Here is a 19,197-nt window from a genome sequence, read left to right on the forward strand (position 1 = left end):
AGTCTGTGTGTGGAAGCAAAGAGTAGCTATACTATGGTCATCCCAAAAACAGATGAGTGAAAATAAAAGTGAAAAAAACCTTATAATGTTGCCAGTCAACATAGCATTGCAAAGTCTGCTGAGTAAGCTTGGGAAGCACTTATGTAAGGTAGGATATTAGATACTCCATATGGAATTTAGATTGTGGTGTGTACTGTTTAAACAGCTTGGCTTGCTTTAAATATATATATGTTTTATCAGTGCAATTTCTAAGTCGGTTACTTTTTCTAAGCCAGTTGCTCTATGCTCCATGTCTGTCTTATCAGCCTACTACTACTACTACTTAGCACTTATATAGCGCTACAAAGCATACGCAGCACTGCACAAACATATAAGAAAGACAGTCCCTGCTCAAGGAGCTTACAATCTAATAGACAAAAATAAAGCAAACAAATCAATTAATGTGTAGAGGAAAGAGGAGAGGAGGGTAGGTAGAAGTGAGAGGTTACAGGTGGTTACGAGTCAAAAGCAATGTCAAAGAGGTGGGCTTTCAATCTAGATTTAAAGGTGGCCAAGGATGGGGCAAGACGTAGGGGCTCAGGAAGTTTATTCCAGGTGTAGGGTGCAGCGAGACAGAAGGCGCGAAGTCTGGAGTTGGCAGTAGTGGAGAAGGGAACAGATAAGAAGGATTTATCCAGGGAGCGGAGTGCACGGGAAGGGGTGTAGGGAAGGACGAGTGTGGAGAGATACTGGGGAGCAGCAGAGTGAGTACATTTATAGGTTAGTAGAAGAAGTTTAAACAGGATGCGAAAATGGATAGGGAGCCAGTGAAGTGACTTGAGGAATAGTGAGAATTGAACCCAGTTCCCCAGAATCAGAGTCCGCTGCACTAACCACTAGCAATGCTCCATGTAGAAGCCTGCCCTTGCAGATCAGCAAGGTGGCTGTGCAGGCTTCTGTTTCTGTGAGTCTCACAGAAACAGAAGCTTGCAGGACGTCAGACTCAAGAAACAGAAGCCTGCACAGCCGCATTGCTGTTCTGCAAGGGCAGGCTTCTACATGGACTGTTGCTAGTGGAGGAGTAGCTTAGTGGTTAGTGCAGCAGACTCTGATCCTGGGGAACTGAGTTCGATTCCCACTGCAGCTTCTTGTGACTCTGGGCAAGTCACTTAACCCTCCGTTGCCCCTGGTACAAAATAAGTACCTGAATATATGTAAACCACTTTGAATGTAGTTGGTATATCAAGTCCTTTCTCCCTTTCCCCCTCTCCTGTCTTTCATCCAAAATATATGAGATCTTTAAGTCTGTCCCTATATGTTTTATGATGAAGACCACTGACCATTTTACTAGCCTCCCTCTGGACCAATTCCATCCTGTTTATTTCTTTTTGAAGGTGCATCTCCAGAATTGTACACAATATTCTAAATGAGGTCTCACCAGAGTCTTATACAGGGGCATCATCACCTCCTTTTTCCTAACCATGGTTTCCACTTACTGTGTACAGGTTGGGTCTCTTCTCCTTCAGCTCTCCACGATATTGGATAATGGCCTTGAGATGAGGCAGCTTGGACTGAACCTGAATAGCAAACACAAGGAGTAGAATTTGAATTTTCCACTATCAGACAATTCTTTCATACTCAGCTATGTCCCTCGTAGTCTAAGTGTTTCGAGCTACACTCAGATTGGATAGGTAAAGTGACTAGTAAACCTGAGAAAAAATTCTTTTCTGCTTGTACTGTACATGGAATACATAAAAATAGTGATTACTTTAAGCATCCTTCAGTTTCATGATGACATAGGAAGGGCAATGCAGCATCAACAGTGGCCACGAGCACCTCAAAGCACCAGGAGGGGGGCAAAGCAGGAACACCTCAAAGTAGTGGGGACTTTAGTCATTAAGAAAAGTCAGATATCTCTTCCTGAGGTGCTTTTAAAAGACCAAGAAAACCAATTTTCTAGGAGTGGGAAATGACAGGAAGCTCCCAAGTCAATGCGACACATTGGTGTTCAGTGGGTGGGGTGTTGTCTCCAGAGATTTGGCACTGGGGGTCATTGGGCAGGGCATCAGTTCTCCAAGGTCTCCTGAGGAACTTCACTGCACAAACTGGTTATCTTTGAGGGTTGATGCTGGTCATCCCTCTCTTCCTCCTTTATCCCTTTTGTGGTGCCTTGGGATGTTCTTGCTGCACCTCAGTTCCCAGCTATTAAATGCCTACAAAGTATTACCCTGACAACACTTAGCAAGTGAAGACCAAGAGGTGCAGCTACAAGTTCCCAAGGCCCTGAATTTAGAAGCTCTATTCATGTGTTACATGTGGATGTTGTGGCACTTCCATGTAGAAATGCCATCAAACGTATAAATGGCAAGTGACCGACTCACCTGCAAATGCGCAGTAGAGACTTCCCTCTCTGTCCCGCCCTCGCGTCAAGACGTGATGACGTCAGAGGGCGAAACAGAGAGAGAAACGGAGTCGGACTGTCGGACGCTGCCGCCTGGAAACGAACATCGCGCGCACCAACCTCCCCCCTCCCCCCCATCCCCGCCGCTGCTCCCGCCCCCCTCCATATCGGGCCCCCTGCACTGACCTGACAGCGCCTCTCACCTCCATGTGGAAGCGCTACAGGCAGCAGCATAGCGATCTGCTGCTGCCTGCAGCGCTTTCACACGGAGGTGAGAGGCGCTATCAGGTCAGTGCAGGGGGCCCAGCACGGAGGGGGGGAGGGAGCGGCGGCAAGGAGGGTTGCTGGAAATCTCGCCCGTTTTTACGGGCTTAACGGCTAGTCCACGTATAAACTGCCATTTTCAAACAGCCACAAAATGCACGTGGATGCATTGATAAAGTGGAAACATCCTCATGTAGACAGAAGGTTTGGTGGGGGCACGGTGGAGTGTGGTATGGGCACGGTAACATCATCGCAGTGTAGCAGTGATTCCAGGTAGCATGTCAATGTGACAACCAAGGTGGTTTGATGAACAGGAGGCGGCAGTGTGCTTGGCCCATTATCTGACCTGAAGCGAGTAGGCAGAGCTTCTTGCCCTATCAATTACATTGTTTTGGGTGTATCAAGATGGTGGCAGCTGCATTAGGGAGAATGAAAACCTCCTTGGGTGGACCAGTTTCAGCTTTGCGACATCACGCCATCTCCTGTTCATCAAACCACCTTGATGTAGACAGTGAAAGGAAAATGTGAGGATTTACACCTGCTGTGCAGCTTGTCGTTTAGACTGCAGGAGAGGCACTTTGAGAGTCTGTGAGCCTGGCTGCTGTCTCTTCATCCAGATGTCAGTGTCTAACGTTTATTGTCACCATTGGACTACATTCAGTAAACGGAGCACACATTTGGGAACTGAAACAATACACATGGAGGCTGTTCTATAAACGGTGCTTCAAGTTGCCCTTAGTGCCGTCATCCACACCAACTTTGGGCATGAGGATATACATCAGCTGAAATCTGGTGTAAGTCCTGGTGTGTGAGTTAGGCGTTGATCCCCCCCCCCCCCAAATTCTGTAACACTGCACATAGCTTTAATGAATGTCCCTGATCCACCCATGCCCCTCCCATGGCCTTGCCTCGTTTTCAGTTGCGTTCTGAGATTTGCTAGTGGAGCTTAGCACGATGCACACAAATTCTAAGTACTACTACTACTACTACTATTTAGCATTTCTATAGCGCTACAAAGCATACGCAGCGCTGTACAAACATAGAAGAAAGACAGTCCCTGCTCAAAGAGCTTACAATCTAATAGACAAAAATAAAGTAAGCTTTAGTCTAGAATTACTTAAGACTATTGTATTTGCATTTATACACTCTGTGATTTTTGTTTGATATTTCAATATATGGGACAGAGTGACGGTCTCAACTAATTATTAGTTATCCTAGAAATAAGCAGTGGATTTTCCCCAAGTCATTTTAATAATGGCTTATGTTCTTTTAGGAAGCTATCCAAACCTTTTTTAAACCCTGCTAAGCTAACTGCTTTTACCACATTCTCTGGCAACGAATTCCAGAGTTTAATTACACATTGAGTAAAGAAACCTTTTCTCCAATTTGTTTTAAACTTACTACTTTGTAGTTTCATTGCATGCCCCCTGGTCCTAGTATTTTTGGAAACAATCGATTCATGTCTACCCATTCCACTTCACTCATTATTTTATAGACCTCTATCATATCTCTCTTCAGCCATCTTTTCTCCAAGCTGAAGAGCCCTAGACACTTGAGCCTTTCCTCAGAAGAAAGAGTTAGCTGATGAGGGTGACAGACCTGGGGGTTATAGAATATTGTATTTTCCTGAACCTAGTTCCATTAGCAGCAGATGAATAAGAATGATCTAGACTAGAGATGGGGCGAGGAGAGGGTGAAGTGGGCACAGACTTACCTGTAGGATTTTGGTGAGCTGATGGTGATTCTCCACAACAAGAATGTTTGCTGCACAGTTCTCAGCCACATACCAACATGCCTCTGGGGAACTTGTGAGGTAAATTCCAGCAGGAATGCCTCTGAGAGCAGGAAAGAGAGGGATAGAGAGAAAAAGCAAAAATATAATACTGAGAATCGTGGCCATGTGAAAGGGCCAGTGCTTTCTGCTGTTGTATTTAATGGTTGGCTTTGCAAGGTATTGTGTATTCTTAGCTTTCCTTGTTTTTAGCTATAAGGACATGTGCCCATGACTTCCTTACAAATGTTTAAGAAATAGTTTAAAACATATTAGTTTCATGAGGCATTCTCTTGAAAAGTTTAACTAATCCTCTTTGTGAGGTATATTTTTATATTTTGAAGCCATTGTATGGTCCTGAGGAACTGAGGAACTGAGTTCGATTCCTGGCACAGGCAGCTCCTTGTGACTCTGGGCAAGTCACTTAACCCTCCATTGCCTGCCGCATTGAGCCTGCCATGAGTGGGAAAAAGTGCGGGGTACAAATGTAACAAAAATAAATTGTATTATTGAATGTGATATTTTATTTATTTGGATTTGCTCACACCTTTTTCAATAGTAGCTCATGGTGAGTAACATTGGGTATTTCCCTGTCCCAGGAGGGCTTATAATCTAAGTTTGTAGTTGAGGTAATGGAGGGTTAAGTGACTTGCCCAAGATCACAAGGAGTAGCAGTAGGATTTGAACCAGGCAACTCTGGATATCAAGACCAGTGCTCTAACCTCTAGGCCACTCCTCATGTTTGTAACCTGCATCTCATCACACCACCACCACTACGGGTCACAGGGATAATATCTTTTTTCCACATCACCACACTCTTGCTCACTCTGCACTCTCCATTCAACATAGTCCTTCCAATGTGAGGTTGAGAGTGGGTTAAGGTCCAGAATACAGATCTGGGGCTTTCAGAATCTTCTTGATAATGTGTTACCAGTCCAGGGAGCGAGAGTCCTCACTTCCGCCTCAAAGACAAATCGCACAGCACTCCAATGGTTTCATCTGATGCAAACTCAACTTTACTCAACTTTCTGCAACTGGCAGGTAAATCAACTTTTATATTTCCATCTGTACAGCAGAACGCTTGTCCATGCAAAATTGTGTATTACAACCTCAATTCTTTTTTTTCCCCCCAAACTTGATCTTGGTAACTACAATATTTACACATTTACAAGACCTCCTGTCCTTTACCTATCCCAGAGGATGGTAATAAACCAAGGTTGCTCCTGAATTTCTTTGATCACAATCCACTTCCCTCAGGCACAAACCCTTTAGGTTGTCCTCCTTCCGGTGATGCACTTCCAGAGATGCAACCTGGCCTGGAACAGGCTTCTCCTGTCCTAGTTCCTTCTTTCGGGCTGGAGAGTGAGATTATGAGGCCTGCCCTGGGGAGGGGTTGGCAGAGAAGTTGCAGAGCTGAAGTGGTTCCCTGTGGTGAGTGACAGCAGGGGTGGAGTTGGGAAAATAACACAAGAGTCCAGAGTGAGGTACACAAGGTCTTTGGTTGCCTGTTCCCCCGGAGAGTTAAGGTATCGGTGGATAAGGGGAATCCAGCCTGGGAGCGGGATCCGGAGCAGGGGAGGCTTGGTCAATGCCGGGGTGTAGCCCTGTGAGGTGCATCGCTAGAAGAAGGACAGCCTCAAGGGTCTGTGCCTGAAGGAGTTGGATTGGTATCAGGAGTAACAGAAACAGCTTTCGGTTTATTGCTGGCACAACAGGATGGGTAAAGGACAAGAGTCTGTGTAAATATGTACAGTCTTGGAAATATTCAAAGAGTGGAGTGGACTGGCTAAGATTATCACCAATAGTCTTGGATGGAAAAGGTACATAAAGAGTTCTGAAGAGTTTACCTGCTGGTTCCAGAAGTTGCAGTAAAGTTATTTGCATTCTACAAAACTCCTGGAGTGCAGAGTGATTTCTGGCGAGAGAGTGAGCATGCTTGCTCAAGGAGTTGACAAACTGAGTCTCTCCAAGCTTCCCAATACCCTGGATCTCTATTCCAGACCATTGACCCACTCCCAAGCTCAACTGCAGGTGAATTGGGACTTCAGTGCTGTGTGTGTGTGATCCCCCGTGACACCGTGACCGGAGAGAGAGAAATTAAATTGTGTTTTCCCTGTGACCTGGGTCTGGGTTTCTGTGGGCCTGAGCTAGTAAGGGGCTAGACCTGGGCAACACAGACTTAGGGTGCTCTATTGTCAAATTAAATGCAGATGTATAACCCAGAAAGAATGAAGTATTAGTACACAAGAACAGCCATACTGGATTTAACGGGATGGTCTTAATGCTTTGGATGGAGAATATTGAATAGACAAAATAAAAAAATGAGGGTGACCTCTTGCGTTACTTTAACTAATTTAAGCTAAATCTTTGATGAAATGGGTGGCCAGTGCTCTGCTTTCATAAGTGGACTGAAATGATCAAATTTTTGTGAACCCATGAGAAATTTAACAGAAGCGTTTTGTATTATTTGTAAATGTCTTAAACCTAGGACATGGATTCCTTACATAATAGCATTACGATAATTCAACTTATAGAAACATAGAAACATGACGGCAGATAAAGGCCATATATAAGTACATAAGTACATAAGTAATGCCATACTGGGAAAAGAGCAAGGGTCCATCGAGCCCAGCATCCTGTCCACGACAGCGGCCAATCCAGGCCAAGGGCACCTGGCAAGCTTCCCAAACGTACAAACATTCTATACATGTTATTCCTGGAATTGTGGATTTTTCCAAGTCCGTTTAGTAGCGGTTTATGGACTTGTCCTTTAGGAATCCGTCCAACCCCTTTTTAAACTCTGCTAAGCTAACCGCCTTCACCATTTTCTCCGGCAACGAATTCCAGAGTTTAATTACACGTTGGGTGAAGAAAAATTTTCTCCAATTTGTTTTAAATTTACTATACTGTAGTTTCATCGCATGCCCCCTAGTCCTAGTATTTTTGGAAAGCGTGAACAGACACTTCACATCCACCTGTTCCACTCCACTCATTATTTTATATACCTCTATCATGTCTCCCCTCAGCCGTCTCTTCTCCAAGCTGTATAGCCCTAGCCTCCTTAGTCTTTCTTCATAGGGAAGTCGTCCCATCCCCGCTATCATCCAGTCTGCCCATCCTCTGTAACCCCTAATTCTTCCTGTTCCTAAGCGATCCCACATGCTTATCCCATGCCTTTTTAAATTCTGGAACAGTCTTCGACTCCACCACCTCCACCGGGAGGCCATTCCACGCCTCCACCAACCTTTCTTTGAAATAATACTTCCTTAGGTTACTCCTAAGCCTATTCCCTCTTAACTTTGTCGTATGCCCCCTCATTCCAGAGCTCTCCTTCATTTGGAAAAGGCTCTCTTCCTGTAGATAAATTCTTAACTAATGAATGAATAGTACAGTAGCTGACTTTTGTTATCAAAGGACATATTTAATGTATCATAGGTAAAGTAAAATCACACTTTTTGTTTAAGGCCAAAATATGGAGCTTAAAATCAGGCTTATCATCAACTATTACACCGAGGATCTTTGTAGAGTCCATCGAAACTGGGCATCTTGTAAGGAATCAGGTAAGAGTGGAAATAGATTCTTTAAATCTAGAGAAAAGAAGACCTGTAGATTTTAAAGCAGTCTGAAAATATCATTAGTTTTCTGAGTATCAACAGTCACCAAAATCAGGAAATCATTAGCATGTAAGAAGAAAGTAAGCTCTAAAGTCTGAATTAACAATGCCAGTGGGGCCAAAAAACAAAACAAAAAAATGAAATAGGAGCTAAGATTGAATCTGGTCAACCCCAGAGTTAAGAGGAAATGTAATAGATAAGGAATTTTGTCAGTGGTCACTCAGAGTTTGATAATCCAGCCAATAGAAGTTCATGGTCCACTAAGGGGGATTGTTATCAAGATGCGATAAAGCGTGAAAGTCAACAGCCTGTGGTATAACAGTCCTGTGGGTTGCTGACTCCCATGGTACAGCCCAATGTTTCTGGGTCTGAGCCTAAAGGGCTGGTGTTGTTTCTCCCCTTCCCTTTCCTGAAGACATCTCTTGACACCCAATGAAGCCCCTCCACCAAGTCCAGCACCTTCCCTCTTTTTTTCTTCAGCCGCCCCCACCCATCCAATACCTCTCCCTCTTTTTTCCTAAGCCCTCCATGTCCAGCACCTCTCCCTCTTCTTCCCTTAGTTCTTCCCTTTGAGTCCAGCACCTTCCCTCAGCCCTCCCTCAACACCTTCCCTCAGCCCTCCCTCCAGTCCAGTACCTTCTCTCTTATTCCATCAGCCTCCTCCCAAATCCAGCACCTTCTCTGTTATTCCATCAACATCCTCCCATCCAACTCCTTCTCTCTTATTCCCTCAGCCTCCCCCAGCACCTTCTCTCTTATTCCTTCAGCCCCCCCCCCCGAGTCCAGCACCTTTTCTCTTATTCTCTCAGCTCTTCCCTTTGAGTCCAGCACCTTCCCTCAGCCCTCCCTCCAGTCCAGTACCTTCTCTCTTATTCCATCAGCCTCCTCCCAAATCCAGCACCTTCTCTGTTATTCCATCAACATCCTCCCATCCAACTCCTTCTCTCTTATTCCCTCAGCCTCCCCCAGCACCTTCTCTCTTATTCTCTCAGTCCCCCCAGTCCAGCACCTTGGTCTTTTCCCAGTATGGCATTACTCATGTACTTATACGTTTGGGAAGATTGCCAGGTGCCCTTCCCGTTCACATTAATTGATTTGATTTGCTTACTTTTTTTTTTTTGTCTATTAGATTGTAAGCTCTTTGAGCAGGGACTGTCTTTCTTCTATGTTTGTGCAGCGCTGCGTACGCCTTGTAGTGCTATAGAAATGCTAAATAGTAGTAATAGTAGTAGTAGTAATCCACAGTGGGAGAACAAGGAAGGGAAGATGAGACAGAGAGAGAGAGAGAGAGACAGGGCCGTGCCAACACGGTAAGCGAGGTAAGCATGGCAGGAGGGCGCCATCCTCTGGGGGGTGCCCCGCCGCACCATGCTTACCTCGCCCTCTTCTCCCCAGATCCTTTTCCTTTTTTTTTTGTTTAAATTTACCTCTGTCCAGCGGCAGCGTAGCGTTAGTGAGAAGGAGGCGGCGCTCCCCCGCCCCGAAGTGTCAGTCTTCCCTTCGCTCAGTTCTGTCTTCTTCTGACATCAGAAATGACGTCAGAAGAAGGCGGGACACTGAGCGAAGGGAAGACTGTCTGACATGTCGGGGCAGGGGAGCGCCGCCTCCTTCTCACTAACGCTACTCTGCCGCCGGACAGAGGTAAATTTAAACAAAAAAAAAAAAGAAAAGGATCTGGGGAGAAGAGGGCGGGTAGTGTAGCGATCGTTTTCGGGGGGGGGGGGCAACTGCAGGGGGGGCGCCGGAGAGGGGGGGCGCCAACTGCAGGGGGGCACCGGAGACCCTAGGCACGGCCCTGGAGATAGACATGCTGCAACCTTAAAAAAACACACACTCTTGGGTGCTCGCGACACAGACCGGTTGAGAACTGCTGATGTAGAAGAAACCTCACAAAGAGCAAAGTGATTTCCAATCCCAAAGTACCCATACATATTGTGTTTGAAAATTGACTTGTAAGTTGGGTAAATGTGCATTCTGGTGAAATAAAATGAAAATTAAATTAGATGTATTAGTGGTTCTCAAATCTGGTCCTGGAGGATATCAAGTTTTGAGTTTATTGATGACTTGCTGATCTGCCCATCAGCAACACCAGCTAAACAGACTAATGGGCCGATGATCAAAACCCGGCGCTATTCAGGATAACGCTCTCAAAATACCGCCGTTCCACTGCCGTAGTAACGCAGAATAGCAGCACGGTGATGATCAGAGTTAATATAAGCAGATATAAGCGGTGCTGTAGTACTGCTAACCCCGTCTAAACAGCGTGATAAAATATGCTAAGCAGCCGGGGCGCTTGCGCATTAACCTGATGTGCTAAAAAGAAGCCAGGAACAATGCACATGTGCATAGGTGGGTTGCGCCATCGTGTGCATCCTTGCATAGGACAGCTCGTCGGTGTATTGTAAAGTGCACCCTGCCGTAAAGTGCGACAACAGATGCTGTCTGTAAAAGCGGTAAAAACATAGCTTGCCCTGTAGTTCTATCAGTGGCCCTAGTCTTTGCGTTCTTTGCATTGGCTTTTTACCTCGTTTGACTGTGCCTATAGTGTTTTTCTTCTGGCTTTTTTGTCACATGACAGACCAGTTTGAGGTAAGTGAATACACAAGTGCATTTGAGTAGCCCCATCGTTTGTGTTGGGGGGGAATTAACAGTAATGCTTTTTTGTTTTCTATTTTTTTCAGGTGCCTGTCCTTGCTCTCATTGGGGGTCCCCTTGCTTCTTGTGCTCTTTTTGAACTTTACAAGTCGGTGGTAATCGTGCTCAACTCCCAAAAGATGTACTGTAATGTAAGGGGTGGTGCATGGCTTTTTTTGAGGGGGTACTTGGGGGTCCTGAGTACCGGCACCTTTTCCATTGTCTGCTAAAATTGACCCATGGTCCCCAAGTTTTAATTAAAGAGCTCAGGCTCTACACACCAATTCTGCCTGGTCATAGATTCTGTGACTGGTTGCAGGGGGCCTGGCTATTGTGGGGTGGGTCCCTCAGTGATCACCCCACCCCTGAAGGGTGGCCTGGCATTTGAGTACCAGAACCTTTTTCGCTAGAAGAAGTGCACTGGTTGTGTGTGTAATCTAAAGGGGTGTGTATTTTTATTTAGCATTTTTCAGGATTCATAGCCGACTTGTATAGCATAGGCGGTCGTTGCTTCCTCCTATACCCATGTATTTTCAACCTTGTGCAGGTAAGCATGAGCGTTTGGCTTTCACAAAAGGCCTTCCAGCCAAAATGGGGTTCACACCCCCTCCCCCACCATCTCCCTCAACAATGTCCCTGGACCCCCGTTTTTGTGGACCTCCAGTGGACATTGCACGTTGATGCAAACAGTCAAATTACTCACCCAAGAGCCAGCCATCAACGTGTGTGCCATTTGCAAAATTGCGGCCTATCCCAGAGTTGGAAAAAATATATGAATCATGGCAGGGAACCTCACAACAGCGTCTAGGATCCTCAGCCTGGCGTCACAAACAGCCTGTACGTTGATGGAGTAGCCTGGCTTCCTGTTGCGGTAAGCCGCTTCAGCTTCTGATGGTGGGATCAATGGGACATGGGTGCAATTAATGGCACCCAAAACATTGGGAAAGCTGCCTATACTGAAGAATTTAACTCCAGCAATTCTGCCTTGCACTGTGGGAAGCGGATATAGCCCTTGTAACTCAACCAACACACACAAAAGGACACACACTTGACATCATTACACACAAATTCGACCCAGACTCAACTATCCTACTTACTGACACAAGATGGACACCTACACTATGGTCAGACCACCATAAAGCATACGTCTCCCTTTACTGGCGAAAAACACACATAAACGCAGTCAACAAACTTGAGTGAACAACATACACCACGAGAGGAAAAATAGACCCCACAATATTCTGGCAACAGATCTACCAGAACGAATGGTCAACAAATGCTGACACCATCCAATTCCTCAAAGAATGGGACGATATATGCACAACAACATTAGATAAAATCGCCCCAATCCAAACCAGAACATCACATAGGAAGAAATCAAATCCATGGTTCACCGAAGAGCTGAAAAAACTTAAAACACAAGTCAGGAAACTAGAACGCGCATGGAACAAAAAGAAAGATGAACAAACACTAAATGCCTGGAAACTACTTTGGAGGAGATACAAATATACCATAAAACAGACTAAAAGACTACATTACAAAACAATGATAGGACCAAACTACAAAGACACACACAAACTCTTCTACCTCGTGAATAAATTGTTAGACACCACACCAGTTACAACCAACAGCAAAGACATACCAGATGTCGACAACCTTGCGAAATACTTCAAGGAGAAAATTATACAATTACGACTTAAAATACCCGCCAGCCCTATTGAATACGCCACACTTCTAGACTGTCTAGACCCAGAAGATGGAATATACCCAGCAGACAGAACCTGGACCGATTTCGAATTACTATCAGAAGACCTCATCTCTGAAACACTCAAAAGATTTGCCAAATAAATAGTTATGGCATTCAAAACCACCTTTAGATGCTTTGAAAACATGGATTGCTCCACACCACAGCAAGCTTCAACCACATGCTGGAAAGAACCCGTAGCCAGGAACTACAGTGTACACAGTAGTTTAACCAGTCCAGAGATAGCATGTGATCATGCGATGTGGGACTCAGTAACAAATTTTATATTTTCATAAAGTTCCAAAATAGTCTCCCTATGCAGGCGGTACATGTCGACAACCTCCGTATCAAGCATTCCCTCCAAAGAGACCCTTATGCGGTATGCACACTGCCAGTATACATGCTGCCGAGGTAGAGGCCTGAAGGCATGGGATTCATCCCCCCCCCTCGCCGGGTCTCTATCCTGTACTCCGACCTGCGTTTTTGCACTTGTGCAATAGCAGGCAATCACTACTGAGAGACCTCCATCACACATCTCTGAAGAAAAGTAGACAAAAGCACTCAAAACTACTGAAAAACTCTTCAGAGCACACCTGGAAGAAGAAGCAGGCAAAATAAACTGTCTTCTGGGCTTGTCCTTCCAGCACTACTTCCGGCTCCCCAGCCTCCGGTCTCACCCACCCGCGCTCGGCTCCGTCAACCGTCTGCCACCGGGCCCCCTGCATTCAAATTGGCAGCACCGCGGCCTCACCTCCCAGTGTGAAAGTGGCAGATCGCCTCCCTTCGGGCCTTCCCTCCCTGTGTCCTGTCCTCGTCTGATGTAACTTCCTGTTTCCGCGAGGGCGGGACACAGGGAGGGAAGGCCCGAAGGGAGGAGATCTGCCACTTTCACAGGGAGGTGAGGCCGCGGCACTGACGATTTTGAATGCAGGGGGCCCGGTGGCAGACGGTCAACGGAGCCGAGGGCGGGCTGGTGAGACCGGGGACTGTAGCGCCGGGCGGCCTGAGTGGTGATTGGGGGGGGATGGGCGGCAGCAGCAGGGCCACGGGCCCGGCTCAGTCTCTCGGAGGCCCTGAGGATGCTGTCTGCCCGCAGCTAGTGATTCCTTCCAGGGTGAACCCTGCAAGGCTTGGGCAGTGAATGCTGATCCATTTCTCCACTGATGGTGATTTATACCTTGAAGAAGGTATACTCATTAAGCGTATTTTATAACATAGCCCGCCTAAATTCGACTGTGTGGATCCCAAAAGGGGGCTTGGCTATAGTAGGAGCATGGCCAGGTTGTGGGCATTCCAAAAATTTACGCGCAGTGTTATCGAATCACCTGCTGTGGGGGAGATTCTATATATGCCACCAATTACAGAATAAGCTTAGTTGATATCTCAGCCCCTAAAACTACATGTATCCATTTACACCAATAAAAACATGGCGTAAATCCCAGCGTGTAGATTTACCTGCACTGGACCATATTCTATAACGACGCACGTAAATTTTAGAACGCCCACAAAATGCCCATAACCACGCCCCTTTTTGCCTGCACATGTTAGATGTTTGGCGCACTTCATTACAGAATACGCTTAGTGAGTTGTACACCTAAATTCTAATCAGTGCCAATTAGTGCTCATTAGCTTGTTAAGCTTGTTAAGTAAAGCTCATTGTTATAGAATTTATTCCGATTTTGGCACAGATCTCTAGGCGCGCTATAGAGAATGTGGGGGTCTGTGTAGGGTAGGCAAAGGCATTTACAGCAGATTTTTATTGGCATAAATGGTTGCGCCTATATTCTAGTGGCCTGGAAGGATTTAGGCGTATTCTGTAAGCTGTGTCTAACTTTAGGCGCAGTTTAGAGAATATGCCTAAGTGTGTTTTCCTTCGGCGCCTTATACAGAATTTGGTCCTGTGTGCATTGTATGGGGGGGGGGGGGGTCTTAGACCTTCAACATAGAATCTTTTTAGAACTCATAAAATCAGTAACAGACAGTAGTGAAGAACTGTTTATATTTAAGAACTATTAAATATTGGTTGAGACATTTTATCAAGATATGCTATTCCAGATGTAACATAGTAGGTGACACCAGAGAAAGACCTGTATGGTCCATCCAGTCTGCCCTAAAAGATAAACTCATATGTGCTACTTTTTGTGTATACCTTACCTTGATTTGTATCTGCCATTTTCAGGACACAGACCGTAGAAGTCTGCCCAGCACTAGCCCCGCCTCCCAACCACCAGCCACGCCTCCCAACACCGGCTCTGCCACCCAATCTCGGCTAAGCTTCTGAGGATCCATTCCCTCGGAACAGGATTCCTTTATGTTTATCCCAAGCATTTTTGAATTCTGTTACCGTTTTCACCTCCACCACCTCCCGCGGGAGGGCATTCCAAGTATCCACCACTTTCTCTGTGAAAAAATACTTCCTGACATTTTTCTTGAGTCTGCCCTCCTTCAATCTCATTTTATGTCCTCTAGTTCTACCACCTTCCCATCTACGGAAAAGGTTCATTTGCGGATTAATACCTTTCAAATATTTGAACGTTTGTATCATATCACCCCTGTTCCTCCTTTCCTCCAGGGTATACATGTTCAGGTCCGCAAGTCTCTCCTCATACGTCTTGTAACGTAAATCCCATACCATTCTCACAGCTTTTCTCTGAACGGTTTCTATTTTTTTTTACATCCTTTGGAAGATACTGCCTCCAAAACTGAACACAGTACTCCAGGTGGGGCCTCACCAATGACTTATACAGGGGCATTAAAACCTCTTTTCTTCTGCTGGTCTCTCTCTATACAGCCTAGTAATCTTCTAGCTACTGCCACCGCCTTGTCGCACTGTTTCGTCGCCTTCAGGTCCTCAGATATTATCACCCCAAGATCCCTCTCCCCGTCCGTAACTATCAGACTCTCCCCGCCTAACACATACATCTCCCGTGGATTTCTATTCCCTAAGTTCATCACTTTGCATTTCTTCGCATTGAATTTTAATTGCCAAACCTTAGACCATTCTTCTAGCTTCCGCAGATCCTTTTTCATGTTTTCCACTCCCTCCCAGGTGTCCACTCTGTTACAAATCTTGGTATCATCCGCAAAAAGGCAAACTTTACCTTCTAACCCTTCAGCAATGTCACTCACAAATATATTGAACAGAATCGGCCCCAGCACCGATGTACCTGAATCCTTTTCAACCGATGGGTGTGAAATTAAAATTGTGAAGAAAATACATAGTTTAGATGTTGTTCTTGATCCGGTTTTGAAAGTACATAAGTACATAAGTAATGCCATACTGGGAAAAGACCAAGGGTCCATTGAGCCCAGCATCCTATCCACGACAGCGGCCAATCCAGGCCAAGGGCACCTGGCAAGCTTCCCAAACGTACAAACATCTATACATATTATTCCCAGAATTGTGGATTTTTCCCAAGTCCATTTAGTGTAGTGGTTTATGGACTTGTTCTTTAGGAAACCGTCTAACACCTTTTAACCATCTAACCGCCTTCACCACGTTCTCCGGCAACAAATTCCAGAGTTTAATTATGCGTTGGGTGAAGAAAACGTTTCTCAGATTTGTTTTAAATTTACTACACTGTAGTTTCATCGCATGCCCCCTAGTCCTAGTATTTTTGGAAAGCGTGAACAGACGCTTCACATACACCTGTTCCACTTCACTCATTATTTTATATACCTCTATCATGTCTCCTCTCAGCCATCTCTTCTCCAAGCTGAATAGCCCTAGCCTCCTTAGTCTTTCTTCATAGGGAAGTCGTCCCATCCCCGCTATCATTTTAGTCGCCCTTCGCTGCACCTTTTCTAATTCCACTATATCTTTCTTGAGATGCGGCGACCAGAATTGGACACAATACACAAGGTGCGGTCGCACCATGGAGCGATATAACGGCATTATAACATCCTCACACCTGTTTTCCTTACCTTTCCTAATAATACCCAACATTCTATTCGCTTTCCTAGCCGCAGCAGCACACTGAGCAGAAGGTTTCAGTGTATTATCGACGACGATGACACTCAGATCCCTTTCTTGGTCCGTAACTCCTAGCGTGGAACCTTGCATGACGTAACTATAATTCGGGTTCTTTTTTCCCACATGCATCACCTTGCACTTGCTCACATTAAACGTCCTCTGCCATTTAGCTGCCCAGTCTCCCAGTCTCATAAGGTCCTTCTGTAATTTTTCACAATCCTGTCATGAGTTAACGACTTTGAATAACTTTGTGTCATCAGCAAATTTAATTACCTCGCTAGTTACTCCCATCTCTAAATCATTTATAAATATATTAAAAAGCAGCGGTCCTAGCACAGACCCCTGAGGAACCCCACTAACTACCCTTCTCCATTGTGAATACTGCCCATTTAACCCCACTCTCTGTTTCCTATCCTTCAACATGTTTTTAATCCACAATAGGACATTTCCTCCTATCCCATGACCCTCCAATTTCCTCTATAGCCTTTCATGAGGTACCTTGTCAAACGCCTTTTGAAAATCCAGATACACAATATCAACCGGCTCCCCTTTGTCCACATGTTTGTTTACTCCTTCAAAGAATTGAAGTAAATTGGTCAGGCAAGATTTCCCCACACAAAAGCCGTGCTGACTCGGTGTCAGTAATCCATGTCCTCGGATGTGCTCTGTAATTTTGTTTTTAATAATAGCCTCTACCATTTTCCCCGGCACCGATGTCAGACTCACTGGTCTATAATTTCCCGGATCTCCCCTGGAACCTTTTTAAAAAATGGACGTTACATTGGCCACCCTCCAATCTTCTGGTACCACGCTCGATTTTAAGGATAAGTTGCATATCACTAGCAGTAGCTCCGCAAGCTCGTTTTTCAGTTCTATCAGTACTCTAGGATGAATACCATCCGGTCCAGGAGATTTGCTATGGCTAAATAGATGCTACCGTTGAAGTGCCCAATCCTATTATATAAATGAAGAGTGACCGACGTGGACTTCGAGCGAGGCCTAGGCGACAGAGGCCTGCTGTTGCTGCTGCACGCCTTGCTGCATGCCCTCACCCTGCTCCTTGTCCGCATGGCCATAATAACTGACTCTCTCACTCGTGCTCGCATAAATATCAGAGTTGCCAAACTGCCCCATTACGGCCTCCAGGTTTACCGTGAAGTCAGTAAGTTTCTCCGACTCATCCGCTTGAAATACCATTTCCGACACCGGTATCCCACCCAAATCTTCCTCGGTGAAGACTGAAGCAAAGAATTCATTCAATCTCTCCGCTACGTCTTTGTCTTCCTTGATCGCCCCTTTTACCCCTCGGTCATCCAGCGGCCCAACCGATTCTTTTGCCGGCTTCCTGCTTTTAATATACCGAAAAAAAATTTTACTATGTTTTTTTGCCTCTAATGCTATCTTTTTTTCGTAATCCCTCTTGGCCTTCTTTATCTGCGCCTTGTATTTGCTTTGACACTCCTTATGCTGCTTCTTGTTATTTTCAGACGGTTCCTTCTTCCATATTTTGAAGGCATTTCTTTTAGCCCTAATAGCTTCCTTCACCTCACTTTTCAACCAGGCCGGCTGTCTTTTGGAGTTCTGTCTTTCTTTTCTAATTAGTGGAATATGTTTGGCCTGGGCCTCCAGGATGGTATTTTTGAACAATGTCCATGCCTGTTGTACAGTTTTTACCCTCTCAGTTGTCCCCCTAAGTTTTTTTTTCCCACCGTTCTTCTCATTTTATCATAGTCTCCTTTTTTAAAGTTCAACGCTAACGTATTTGACTTCCTGTGTATAGTTACTCCAAGGTTGATATCAAAACTGATCATATTATGATCACTGTTATCAAGCGGCCCCAGTACCATAATGTCCCTCACCAGATCATGCGCTCCACTAAGGACCAAGTCTAGAATTTTTCCTTCTCTCGTCGGCTCCTGCACCAGTTGCGCCATAAAGCTGTCCTTGATTTCATCAAGGAATTGTACCTCTCTAGTGTGTCCCGATGTTACATTTATCCAGTCTATATTTGGATAATTGAAGTCACCCATTATTATCACATTGCCCATTTTGTTTGCGTCTCTGATTTCTTTTATCATTTCTGCGTCTACCTACTCATCCTGGTGAGGTGGATGGTAGTACACTCCTAACACCGTCCTTTTCCCTTTTATACATGGAATTTCAACCCACAATGATTCAAGGGTGTGATTTGTGTCCTGCTGAATTTGTAATCTATCTGAGTCAAGGCTCTTGTTAATTTACAATGCTACCCCTCCACCAGTCCGGTGACGCTATTTTTATGAAACTGAAATTGATCAGGCGACTGAGGCATTACTTGACTGTAGAGAATTTTAGGCTAGTAGTTCAAAGCATTATTATGCCAATTTTTGACTACTATAATAGTCTTTTGACTTGACCTCCTAAAACAGCACTGAGAATGTTGCACATAAAGCGAATGCTACATACCTGTAGAAGGTATTCTCCGAGGACAGCAGGCTGATTGTTCTCACTGATTGGTGACGTCCACGGCAGCCCCTCCAATCGGAATCTTCACTAGCAAAGTCCTTTGCTAGCCCTCGCGCGCCCGCGCGCACCGCGCATGCGCGGCCGTCTTCCCGCCCGAAACCGGCTCGAGCCGGCCAGTCCAGTATGTAGCAAGACAATACTCTTAAGGGAAGACACAACTCCAAAGGGGAGGCGGGTGGGTTTGTGAGAACAATCAGCCTGCTGTCCTCGGAGAATACCTTCTACAGGTATGTAGCATTCGCTTTCTCCGAGGACAAGCAGGCTGCTTGTTCTCACTGATGGGGTATCCCTAGCCCCCAGGCTCACTCAAAA

At 45.4% G+C, this 19,197-nt stretch overlaps 1 protein-coding gene across 2 annotated transcripts in view; it reads right to left on the bottom strand.

Annotated features, from left to right (window-relative positions):
• LOC115462797 (long-chain-fatty-acid--CoA ligase ACSBG2-like) overlaps window positions 1–19,197 on the bottom strand; it is a 257,186-nt gene that overhangs the window by 162,823 nt on the left and 75,166 nt on the right. For both annotated transcript variants that reach the window (XM_030192806.1, XM_030192805.1), the window contains exons 6-7: window positions 4,359–4,479; window positions 1,476–1,556 (exon numbers count right to left, since the gene is read on the bottom strand). In XM_030192806.1, the coding sequence (XP_030048666.1) occupies window positions 1,476–1,556; window positions 4,359–4,479 (202 nt within the window). The remainder of the gene's footprint in view (window positions 1–1,475; window positions 1,557–4,358; window positions 4,480–19,197) is intronic.

The sequence above is a fragment of the Microcaecilia unicolor genome, chromosome 2 (genome assembly GCF_901765095.1).
Source record: "Microcaecilia unicolor chromosome 2, aMicUni1.1, whole genome shotgun sequence".
In the NCBI taxonomy this organism is placed as follows: Eukaryota; Metazoa; Chordata; class Amphibia; order Gymnophiona; family Siphonopidae; genus Microcaecilia; species Microcaecilia unicolor.